Source organism: Mycteria americana, chromosome 3, assembly GCF_035582795.1.
Source record: "Mycteria americana isolate JAX WOST 10 ecotype Jacksonville Zoo and Gardens chromosome 3, USCA_MyAme_1.0, whole genome shotgun sequence".
NCBI lineage: Eukaryota > Metazoa > Chordata > Aves > Ciconiiformes > Ciconiidae > Mycteria > Mycteria americana.
The window spans coordinates 97850727-97863629 of record NC_134367.1 but is presented as its reverse complement, the minus strand read 5'-3'; the positions used below and the strand labels follow the sequence as shown (position 1 = coordinate 97863629).

Below are 12903 nucleotides of genomic sequence, written 5' to 3'. Positions count from 1 at the left end.
ACTGTGTGTAGGAGTTTTAGCAACATGCCTGCCAGAGAGTTGTAAAGGCTTCATGGTTTGTACACACAATGTCTTTGCTGTTAAGGCTCAGATTCAGAGAAACCTATGTTCCAATTATGTCTTTCTGCCCAGTGTTTCCTTTGAGCTGGCTGTAGAATTTCAGTCTTTGACCAGTATGATAACATTAGGCAGAAAGACGTAATTGGAATATAGGAGGTCTGGATCTTGCGACATATTCCTTCTAGGCTACCAAAGATAATCATCCTCAGCAAGAACTACATCTTGATAAAGAAATTAGGTATGAGTTAAAACAGGCACAATAAAAAGACTGAATATCTTCTGAAATGGATAAAGTCAGAGCGGTCTCTCCCCTGTACGTCCTTATTAATGCTAAAATGAATAAAATGCTATTATCCAACATCCCTTAGTCACACACTGTTCCTGAAAGAACCGAGGCAAAAGAACAGGTTCACCAGTCTGTTCCTATTCAGAAAAACTTTGAAAAACACAGTAACCTAAGGCTTGTGCTATGTCCCATTAATTTCAACAGCATCTGATCTCTTCTGTCTCCAATTCAGCAAACTATTTAAGCACCTCTTTAAAGGATTTGCCTGTGTTTTTGCCCGAGTTCAAAAGCATGTGAATATGTGCGTGGGGGGAACAGAGTGCTGGAGAACTGACACCTTCTTTCTTGTTCTAGCTGCTGGATCTATTATCATCCATGAATGAATGGATTTTTGCTTCTAGACACAAGAGCTATTTCCCCTCCACCAGAGCAGGCATATGTTTGTAGTTTTACCAAGAGAACAGTAAAAACACTAGCCTCTTACCGTCAAGGAATCCCCAAGGGCTGCTATAATTTTCACATCAGCTGGCTTTAGGGAATGCACTGCAAAGGAAAGAGACGCAGCTGAACCTGGATAGGAAACAGCTATTCTTTTTCAGCACTGTATATGTGAAACATGCCGTTGTGCATTCTGATGCTTGGACATGTTGTTTTTGCAATACCCAGGTGATAAAAGAGGAGCTCTCTCCAGCTCATCTCACACGGTTGTAGCAGCAGCATATGCATATTATTTAGCATCTCAATGGTTAACATTGCTACCAAAAAGACAGAAGAGCAAGGAGCAAGTAACAGTAAGTTGCAAACAATATCCAGCACCAAGATGAAGGTAAAACAATGCAGTATTAGACAAAGCAGGAACGGCATATTGAAGCTGTAAGAAGGCCGAGAAGTACCAAGGAGAAGACAATATGAAGTTATTTGAAAAACTGAACACTGCTACATCCTAGACTAACATGCATGAAGCTGGATTTCCAGTTTCCTTCCCCAAGATTTAGGTGGTATCACTTATAGGCTATATCAGCACACAAATGTGGATTCTATCATGAGATATTTTGAAGTTTTCCACTGACAGTGAGTTAAGTGGGGCTACTTAGTCAGAAAGTTACCTTGAGTGACAGTATGGCACTGTATCTATTAAGCAGCTGCTGAAAAACATGGCATCTTTTCTGAGCAGTATTTTTCACAGTCCAGCAGTCATTTCAGCAAAGAATAAAAACTCATCTTGAAGGACAGTTGAAAGTAATTCAGCCTCTTAACACAAAACAGGCAAGACTACCTGAAGTTGCAGGAGGGGAGGATGGAGACCTGTCCTCGCATAGCAGCTGGCTTCCATAATTCTAAAGAGAAGAAGAAAGCTGAATACCATTTGGCTAGGAAATACAGTGAGTAGTAACTAGGATCTTCCTCGTAGAGGCCAGGTGGATAAACCAAAGCATATTTAGCATGTAATTAACCAGACAGGTCTTGGTTGCCCAATTCAATAGTCATATTCAGTATTGCCCAGATTAGAGTAGCATCCTGTACTGATAACCGTGCTGTCTAAGCACATGTTCTTACAGGTGTTTCTGGATGCATTTTGCCTAACTCAGGGAATGCTTTTGTGTTCCCCGCCATGCACTCAGCCTCCCAAACCCCTTTGGCCAAAGACTGATTTCACCTGCGGTGCAGAGCATGACTCATCTGGTCACCATACAGGAGCAGATGGAGCAGAGTAACAGTGGGATGGTGACGTTGACACTTACCAAAGTTTGGTTAGGGTATGTGTAATTACTGTTCTTATATGTCCTCAGGAATGGCTTAGCCTACAAAACAAGGCAATCTGAGTCAATGCAAAGCATCACAAGAATACAGAGATTTCCATTCCCCAACCTTCAGTTCTCAGACATCTGTAGATGATTAGCAACTTGATGCAAATGAATCCCAGGGATTTAAAAAAAAAAGAGGGCACTTTTAAAATCCATAAAATAACAGTGTAAACCCGAGGCACTATTTTTACACAGCCAGAACTTACAGAATACACTTTGGACCTTGCTGTGTGTGATTAACAAGAAGCTTGTGGTCCCACTGCAAGGTAGTCCCGGTGACCTCTGCAGAGCTGTGCCAACTGGTGCCATTATTGCTGTTTCCTCTACTAAAGCTCTGTCATTCAGTGTGGGTACTTGACGGTCTTGACGGGGTATGCCAAACACCCTTCCCTTGCATTTCAGCCAGCCGTGATGGGTGGCTGTGAGGAAGCTTACTCCTAGGACGAGCTTGCCCTCCATCTCATGGGGGAGCACTTACACTGCTACCGGTGGCAGTGGCACAAATTGTGCAGGGAAGAGTTGGACCCCCCTCACAGAGACAGTGCTCCAGGCTCTCGCAGACTCCCAGCACCTCTACCCAAACACAGATACCCTTGCAACTTACCTCACTTGGACATTTGAGGACAATCTCATCTTCTATTTGCTGATTATCTGTCTTCTCCCCTAAGGGTTCCAGCTGTGGGAAAAAGAGGGCAGCACAGAAAAATTAATAAGTATTAGAGAGGAATGGGTAACGCTGTGCCACCAGCCACTGGAAACCACCTCTGCAGCACAGCAAGACAACTGCAGCGCAGTGCACCCGTGCTGGCAGCTGCCTCCACGCACTGCTGCTCTGCGTGCTGAAGAGGCTAATTCCCACACACCATGAACGTGGCCTGATGATCAGCTTGCCAAGCAGGCATCATCTCCCTGAGAGACGTCCAACACCCCCAGCCTTAACATACCCCGAGATTTACTGGTTTGATATCACTGGTTTAACAGTTCAGGTGACCTTTCTTCACATGATCACTCTTTTCCTTTGTAAACACATTTAATGATGCAGAAGAGATAGGGCTAGCTACATAGTAGCTCCCCGGAGTTTTTTTGACTGCCAAGGGTGGGATGGAGCAGACAACGAGCAACAAATACAACCTTTAAAAATCTTACCATGTTGTTCCACAAAGCACGTGCAGCCTGGGAATGAGACTTCTGGCTGAAGTGGAAACAGTCTGGGGCAAAATATGAACTGTCTGGCAACCCTTCCTAGAGAAGGAGACGGATGCTGTCACAGAGGCAGTAAATGTGCAACAAGCTGTGCCTTATCCCCTCCCTCTTCCCAGCTGACTCTCTTCCAGAGATATCCCAGCTGACTTCAAACCAATGTAGCTGCAAAGGCCTCTGAGGCCAAGAGAATTAAACTGTGCCAGAGAACGCTAGTAACTCAGAACCTAGAAGCTTTTTAAAGCTTTTTAATATAGGATTTCCAAAGTAATAAGGACTACAGACCACTATGACTCTGGGTACAGAATACCTGGGCACAGATATTGATTGTATTCGTTATTTCCCCTGAGATTCACACATTATAGTCTTTTGAAGCATGTGGGTTTTCATACTAAAAGTCATTTACCAAAATACTGGAAAGGACTTTGTGATGCATGGGGGATGTAGGGCGAGTGCTCCCTGCTGAAGGCTTTGAATTAAATATCTACTGCATTGTTGTGATTGCAGCGGAGTGGACTCAGTGCCCCAAATCGTGTCTTCGAGTTCTGTATTCCTGTTGTCCATTATCTCCAAGTTATTCCATAAGCATCTTCTGCAATTTTGGATGTTAACTCAACTGAATATAATAATTATTAGGCCAGAAAACTGCTGGTCACATTTGCAGCCAAGACAATTTTGAAAAGTCAGTGCAATTGCACCAGCATTTAATACAGGGGTGGGTTTTTCTGGTTGTTTTTACCTGTGTTTTTGGCATGTTCATATTCATCAGAAATGGCTGCATAACCACTGTGAAATCATCTGTAGCATCATACCTTCCACTCTCCACTAACTGGCGGGTTCTCTCCTAAAGAGTCAAAAAAAAGTTGTCACTGTTCCTTCTTTTACGTTCAGCTCAAGTCCCTCTGTCGATTTACATCTCGCCCAGGGGTTCCCACTCCGTAGTGGAGAAACCCAGGCATGGCCATGGTTTCCAGCTCGCGCCAGGCAGGCAACGCAGCCGTCTTTTGGAGACATGCATCCCGGGCTTCTTTGCAGAGAGGCAGCCTGGGGATGGCTGCCTGACTGACATGGGCAGACAACCTGCTCAGTAATTAGATTTTCTGTCAAAAAAATGTTCTTCCAGAACCACTGAAGCATTTTTGCTTTGGCTGACAGCCCATGCCCAAAGTTCACTCCTGAGTTATCATGTTCTTTGACTTAATCTGATCCCCAGTGAGACAAGTGATCAAAAAACTGCTGGTTCTCTGACGTACTCTACTTTCTATGGCTCTTTAGCCATTTTTTTTCCTCATCTGTTTTGTTGTTTTGGTGAATCAGAGTTGTAAAGGTCTTGAGCCTACTCTCACCTCCCCCTCACCTTTTTTTTTTTTTTAAAATCACAACTATAAATATGTCATTAAAATGAATGGAAGCTGTCCCCCGCCTCCAAATATTAGCCCCTCTGTGGTCCCTTGATCAATAGGAGGGTGACATTAAACCTTTAACAAATGCCATGTGCCTTACCTGATACCTTCTGTTAAAGTAGACCAACTTCTTGAACTCATTGGAATTGTCCTCAGGGTTTAAGACACAAGGGCACAGGATCCTGTGGGATGAGACCATGGCGCTGAGATCTGCTCCTCTTTTTTCCCCCCATTCCCAAGCTGACAAGATGCAGGGTTAAAAGCATCTCCGAGAGGGATTTCTCTGACAGGCTGCTCAATAGGAACATTAGCTCTCACCTTTGAGTTTCTGCACAGCCCTGATTCTTGAGCAGAAACACATTTATTAGGGATAAATTCATGAACATAAAGTGAGGAAAAGGCTGCATACAAGCAAAAAACTGTACTGGGTGCCCATGGCAAGGTTTCAGCAGCAGGAGTGACCTGTGTGAAGAGAGTCCAGGGCTGCCTGTGCTGGACACAACTGGTTCCAGAGAGCTTCAATGGACCCACTGCAGGGCACAGCAAAGCCTGTCAGCCAAGATGGTGGTGCCTCTGTTTAAGAAAGGGCAGAAAACACCAGAGAGGGAGAGGTCTGTGAAAACACCACAAGGAGGAGGTGCTCCATGGCAGAGCAGGTACTCCCTTGAAGGGACTGCAGCCTGTGGATGAGCCCATGCCAGAGCAGGCACATGTCTGAAGGACTCACGCCAGAGCACAGGACAAAAGTGAGATGGACGGAGTGGCAGTGAGATACCACTACGTCCAGACCCTGACCCCCTGTGCCACCCCATGCTTCATTGAAGGGACTGAGGGTACCCTGTGGCAGTAACAAGGCAGGAGGGAGAGGTGCTTGGAGTGAAGTTGAGCCTGGGAATGAGGGAGGATAGGTGCTTTAAGTGTTTAACTTGTTAGTTTGTTTGTTTCCCAATACCTGAATCAGTAATTAAATACTTATGGAAATGTACAATACATTCAGTTAAGTTCCCCAAGTCAAGTCCATTTTGCCTGTGATGGTACTTGGCAAGTGATGTCCCTGTCTTTATTTTGACCCACAAGTTTTCTTGCTCACTTTCCTCTTGTCTTCTCCCCATGCTGCTGGGGTGGGGTGAACAAGTGGCTGCATGGGTGTTTGGCTGCCACCTGGGGCCAACCCACCACAAACACTGTTCACAAGTACACTTGTGCAACATGGTTTGCTTCAGCAGAACTATGCAAGCATCCTTCAAGACAGAGTACCTGCAAATTTATTCTAATCAACTGAGTGTCACAAGTTGCAGGACGTTTCACATGGAGGATGGTAGAACACCAAAACAGACACCAAGACTGATACTGGAATCTCCATCCTTAGAGAGCCATTCCAACATGAACTATTTTAAGTTCCTGTGAATTTATGTTGGCCACCTTTAAATCTCTCCCTGAAATTTTGATCCTTCTAGCACATGAATTTTTTCTTCTGATGCTCCCCCTTCCTGGGCACACCTCATTAGCACTTGAGAAATCCAAATGAGAAAAAGGACTCCTTTTAAAAAGCTGGCCATGTGATCATAGTAAAGCATCCCTGAGAGAGCTCTTAGAGAAATACCTCCTATAGAGATGCAGTTGGTATGTACAAAGTATACGCAAACCTCTACCTCCAAACTTGTCTTAACGCAGAGCAACTAACAAACTAAGATTTTACTTCTGCAGTACATCTATATGAAAGGCAATACAAACCTAAGTTGTATTTTCAGAAGTGTTTCAGTAACATAAGGAAGGCAAAATTAGTGGAGACTTAATCTCTTTTTAGGTTATTTGCTGCTCTCAGGGAAAACAAACAAACAGAGACGAGCTTTCAAGATCAAAAGTCTCCTTCAGGTCCTTCTTCAAATCACTAGCATGGCATTTATTATCCCACACAGGGTCTGCTATTACCCTGTAAACTTGGCTTGCTGCCAGACAGGCAAATGTTAAATTCAGCACGGCACCTGAAGTGCTAGGAAAAGGTTACAGGTATCTTGAGATAATCTAATCTTAGAGGCCCCACTAACTATCCTTGTCCAATGATTAGGGTCTTGACTTACACACGTGCTCTAGCCAGTAATCTTTGTTAAAAAGAAAAACTACAACCGGTTATCGGAAGCACCAGCACTCTGAGTTCAAAAGCTAATTTTCTGCTGACAATCACCAGAGAGCCCTTAAATCAGAGCAAGAAGGTTGCATCTATGTTCCTCCTGTAAAACCACCTTCTTCCACGGGGCCCTTCAGGCATCCGCAGTTCCCCTGTCAGCAGCTGCAGAGTCCCTTGTGGCTGAAGGGATCCAGCAGGATGGATTCAAAGCACGTGTTTTAGCGAGGCAGCTGGGTACGGTAGACCCTGTAGTTCTCCTATGATTCTGGCCCCCAAGCTAACTCTTACAGCCCATGCTGATGGTATCTGGTACCAGCTCCTTGGCCCAAGCAGCGGGAGGAGCAACGGCTGCCTACATTCACAGGACAATGTTATTCTGCCTGTCTGTCCAGAAAAGCAGAGATTTGCTTTTCTGCAACCAAGCAAGTCCTGCCAGGCGCAAGTCTGGGGGGACACGCTGGGCCCTAACCGAGTCACCAGAAGGTCACTGAGGCACAGACCTGCCACCCCAGCGGTAGATTTACGCTGACCTGGGAGGATTGTTGAGCCACGAGGCAACAGGTAGCACGATTAAGCATCCCAGCCATCTACTTGAGAGACTTTTGACAATAAAACTAATAATCAGCAATGAGATTACAGAGGTCAGAAACTACAGAAGAAAGAGGGAGAGTTTTAAGACTGCAGAAAGGTAAATCTGTAACTAAAGCTAGATTAAAGTGATCAACTAAGAAAACCTTGTGTCTTAATCTCTCCTCTGTCTTTGCCCGAAGAGTGCACAGCTGAGCTCTTTCTCTGGCTTGAGCTCCCTGGCAGCGTAAGTGATGAGTCATTAAAATGGCACCTCCACAAAAAGTGGTAACAGCAGGGCTCAGATACCGAGACACTGACAGACAGACAGACAGGTATTTCTAAATGCTGTGTTGAAATCAACTTGTGGCTACATGTGCATACACAGCGGAAGGTGTTTGGTGGTCTGAAATGCTGGAACCTTTTCCCTTTAAGAAAAAAAGTTTCCTGAGAAGACCTTGCAGCCTTCTGGGAGCAACGGCGAGAGCTGTAACATAAATCATCTTCAAACCTCATAAGCAGCTTTGGGCAGGTATTGTTTCCCGATGCATGCAGCTCCCGGAGGCTTGCTATGGAAAGCACTGTCACCAGGTTCACAAATGCCCGTGGAACCTGCCGAGAGAATAAGCAAACCCGTAGCCAATTCCTGGAATACAGAGTGCCACCTCTGCCCCTGCGCTGCCACAGCAGACCTCGGCTAGCAGCCTGCTGATCCAGGCAGCTTGCATTATTTATAGCAGAGGTGTTCAAAATACCTCCTCAATAATTAATCCCCCACACATATAATACTAAATTACAGCCCCTGCCTGCACTGCCTAGTTCTATTTTAAATGCTGATGGCTGGTCATTTGAAAGTGATGATTTCAAAAAGGTCCAAACAAGTTGTTATAGGTCTCAGCATGGCTCAGACACTTGCTAACTCTTTGAGTACTCTCATCATCCTCACCCTCAACTGGAATATCAGAATCTCTCTCTTAATGACCACAGAAAATATACTTATTTGCAGTATAATGAACAAGCAAAGCATTTTCTAGCCATTGAATACCATACGTTTATTCAAATTTGTTACTTTTTATGTTATTTGTCTGCAGCACATCAGCTAGAACTGAGCATATCCTTATTCCTTTGGTAAAATACTTCTCCAGCCCTTCCTGCCTCTCACAAAGATTTTCCTGCAAGCAAGCACCTCTGCATACAGCAGTGCTCTGCAGATGAAAGCAGGGAACTAAATTTTCAATCAATAATCAGTGACTGCTTTACAAACAGAATGCAATCCCCACTCCCACATACTAGAAAAGTTTGTTCGACCTCTCTGTGAAGTATGTCCAAAGCTGTTTGTAGATTGTAGGTGTAGTTTTCAGGAGAATAGTGTACCTGTTGAAGCAAGAGGGTTGAATTCTATTGTCAATCAGTTTACTCAAGCAGGCACAACAGTGACTAGCTGGAGTCTCTCACAGCAGCATTCACGTTTCTCGCTCTTAGATCAAGAGTAACAGAGTCTTAGGCAAAACTGTGCCGTCTCTGCTTTTCTTCTTTCCCATCACAGCTGTCTCACTCGCAAGATCTAGCGGCCACTGGATAGCAGTGAGGGAGCAAATTCAGGGGGATTATCAGGCATCACAACATCCTCCATCTCCAGGCTTGCTCAGACCAGTCTTAAAAGCATGGCTAACACCTCACTAACACGGACTGTCTTTGGGAGAGGTCAGTTTGTGTAGAAGTTTGTTTCTGCTGTATGGAATATTAGCAACATGCCTCCCATGTGCTCCTTACCTGCCACAAATAATAACTGGCAAAGCTTAGGTGCTTATCTGGGAATAAAATCACTTTACATACTTGCCTCTCAGCGGTGAAATTTCCCTGTTCCGTTTGAGTGGTTTAAACCCTCTAATTTAATTGTCTCAAGTAATCCAATTTTTATTTCTTCACTTGTGGAACTATTCGACATTCAAATAAACTTCCCTATGAGAAACGTCTGTCTTATTTTCAGCCTTAATTCTCTTTGATTTAATTTCAAGCAGAAGTTCATTGAGAGCCCCACTGGCCTACTCCACAAAACTAGACAGCTCAGTTCCCTTATTCATTTCCTAAACCACAGCTCACCAAGAGCATTATGGTTGGCACTATTTGTAGCTGTGCAACATAAAGGAAGTATCACTGTGCCCTTTGGATGCAGATGTGCCATCTCCTTGCCACCCACACTCATGAGCAACTGCCATTTTGTGTCTGGGTCAGGAGCAGAAGGTAGGAATGGTTAATTTGCTCCTTCCTTGTTTTCTAACTGTCTTATTGTGCTGCTTTGCTGTTTTTCCTGATCTGAAATTAATCATGCAGAATTAAAAGTACGTTCTCTGCTGCTTGTAAGTAAGTAAGACTCATCACTATGTGAGGAGTCTGCCACAGCCTTTCACCTCCTCTATACTCATGCATACCAAAGGCTATATACACTATATAGGTATAATATATATACACACAATATATACTATATTATATATAATTGCATCAGCATGAGCTGTGGGTAGAACCATTCCCGTAGCACTGAAACTGATAAGAGAGCACCGCGTGAGACTTAGGAGGGTGACCGTGCACAAGGCAAAGAAGAGGAAAAACCCTTGACCTTTTATCTACAGGTGGTAAAGTGACTAGATAACAGAAAGTTATCTTAGTTAACAGCAAAACAAAGTAGCTACAATTATGTGATTTACAGGTGTTCTAAAGCTATAACTTCGTTTATCACAACACTGGGTTGAACAACCTGAAGGTCTCAGTACAGTTACCTTCCAGATCTGCACAAATAAGACCTGCCTTATTTTGGTCTCACCCACTGAGTTCTGCCCTCTCACCCACTGCAACGCATAAAGACCTTATGCCCAGGCTGGCCCAGTTCATGCTGCAGGCAGCAGGCGACTTACGGGATCATTGCAGAATTTGCATAGGTCATTTCCTCCTATAAGAAGTGTTATGAGCTTCCAGTCGGTTTGAAAATTTATTCTCTGCATACAGAAGAAGATGGAATGAAAGTTATTAATGTAATGAAAACAAACAAACAAACAAACAAACAAAAAGAAAGAAAGGGGAGGGGGGCAGGCAACATACTAAGCACAAATTTAACATTTCTCAGGGTACCTGGCTATAGGTCTCTAAGCATCCACAGCAAAAAAGAATTTGTAGTCATGACTAAAGATGTAGAAACTATTAAGATCTAAATAAGGTTTACAATATCAGTAGTACCATGCAAAATTATTTGCTTCAGAAAACTATTGTTCAAAATCCATCTGTGTGCTTTTCTTAGTTATCTCTTGTCTATACATTGAGTGACTCCTCCTGCAGTTCTAAGACTATATCTTCACTGCAAAAATGATGGTATATGTTTTACTGTGTCATAAATAATGCAGCTATCCTGCTGGAAAACCCTGGAGGGCAATGTATTTCAGTCTTGCTGTGAGACAAACTGCAAAGAATAGAGGGGCAATATTAACTCTGTCTAACAATACTGGTAAAAAATTATAGCACTTTTTCCTCTGGAAGGATTTTGCAAAGGGCTGGCTAATGCAAGGTAATTATGCTTCAGTAAACACACACCTTCTAGCTTTGAGGAAAGGTTCAGATATGCTTAGCACCATGTAGCTGATGTTGTACTCAATATCTTAATGCTTCAATTTCTGTGCAAAACACCACTAAGAAAAGCAGCAATAGTGTATCAGCCTCAAGTGGTTTAAAAACATCTATCTTCAAAGGCAGAAGGCAACATATCCCAGCTGGTAAACACGCTGTTCAGTAGTTTGGTCTCAAACCATACTTATCCAAATTAAAAGAGGGGAAAATTTTCCTCCTGCTCTAAAAAGGTGTTTTAAAAAGAGAAAAAAAGGAGCTCTTAAATCAGAGATATATGACCTACATGATATATGAACATTCTTTCTAGTTAGAAAGAAGTTTATTAGTTAAATAAAAAAAGTTTATCAGTTAAATAAAAGGTATTTGCATTAATTTCTGTTGTGTGATGTTTCCAAGACGATAAATATGACAAGAGTAGTAATTAGAAGCCTTGAACGGTTTGAATGAAAACCATCCAACCGCTTCATTGTGAGCTGCTATCCCTTTTAATCTCATTTGAGATACAGCCATCAGACTGAAATCTGGTTTACGAGAAAGTGAACCAAAAAGGAAGGTACTGCAAATATTTTTGCCAATATATATTCACAAGAGTATTTATACTAGACATGCACACACAGTTATCTTGAAGGCTTTTTGGCTGCTTTCCAAATTCCCAATTGGAAAGCCAAAATAATATCATGTAACTTAGGTCACTGATTGCATAGCACATTTGTCAAATTACAAATAGCAAACATTCAGAGCATTAGTTGAGGTGAAAAATATGCAAGCAATCCTCAGCCTAATATGTGTTTTACAGACCATTAATCAAATAATTCCTAACAATAAACGTGTAAGTCAAAAATCAGCTGATGACTAAGTGAAAGAAGGGACTAAATTTTTTTAAAAGAAAACAAGTCCTTTCCTCACTTCACGTGTTCACTCCACATGATCTGCCACTTGAAAAGCTTGCCCTCAACATCCTAGCATGTATCATTACTGCTGGCAAAACCGTGTGCTTACAAGACAATTACTAGTACCACAGCAAAATCCTAGCAGAGAAAAAGTTCTGTCATCTTACAGGGTGACGCAGGTTGGGAGGGGAAGCAACAGCACTGAATATACCCGCCACTTGTGGTAAAAATGTAAGAAAATTACAATTATCTGGGTTTGATAGTAACTATCACATGCTGGTACAAATTCATTTAAGACAAAGCTATAGATTATTTTGTACTGACTCATACTCTGCACTGGGGATTATTACATGGCACATTGCTGTACCCATAGCTTTAATATTTGGCATCTGCTGTTGGTCTGTTAGAAACTAACGATGCCACATAACTTCATCTTTCTAAAGATATTAATGACATATCAAACTCACAGTATCATTCTTCATTCGATCCACCAGTCTTCTAACCTGTGCAGGAACATCCCTAAAAATAAAAGAAAAATAAATTAATAAAAGTAAAATAATAAAAATTAAAAAGGATTCCTGCATAGACAGCAAGGCAAAGAGGAAAGCTGATGAATGGACATCCCTCACATCATGGCTAAAAAAACCTGGGAAAGTCCAGTTTTCATTGAATAAGAGGTATAGTACCTAAAAAAGGCTACATTTTGAAACAGTGATCGGAAAAAAAGTGAGAAAACAAGGAGTATCCAACAGGCACTTGACCACTTTGCAAACGCTGCATAGTTACACTTTTACAACTTAGAGAGAAAATACACTGTGCTACCACAAAATAAATGCACTTTGCTCCTTCCCAACATCAGACACACGCTATTGATACGCGTATGACTGAAGCATCCGTGCACGTGTCAATGTTATTACGTGGCCTCAAGTCACTGATGCATGTCTCATAA

General features: G+C 42.7%; 1 protein-coding gene across 1 annotated transcript in view; it reads right to left on the bottom strand.

Annotated features, from left to right (window-relative positions):
• PLB1 (phospholipase B1) overlaps positions 1-12903 on the bottom strand; it is a 78980-nt gene that overhangs the window by 39364 nt on the left and 26713 nt on the right. The window contains exons 20-30 of the mRNA XM_075497187.1: positions 12422-12473; positions 10362-10442; positions 8758-8823; positions 7961-8061; positions 4855-4936; positions 4091-4195; positions 3298-3393; positions 2756-2827; positions 2089-2148; positions 1623-1683; positions 831-889 (exon numbers count right to left, since the gene is read on the bottom strand). Coding sequence (XP_075353302.1) covers positions 831-889; positions 1623-1683; positions 2089-2148; positions 2756-2827; positions 3298-3393; positions 4091-4195; positions 4855-4936; positions 7961-8061; positions 8758-8823; positions 10362-10442; positions 12422-12473 — 835 coding nt within the window. The remainder of the gene's footprint in view (positions 1-830; positions 890-1622; positions 1684-2088; positions 2149-2755; positions 2828-3297; positions 3394-4090; positions 4196-4854; positions 4937-7960; positions 8062-8757; positions 8824-10361; positions 10443-12421; positions 12474-12903) is intronic.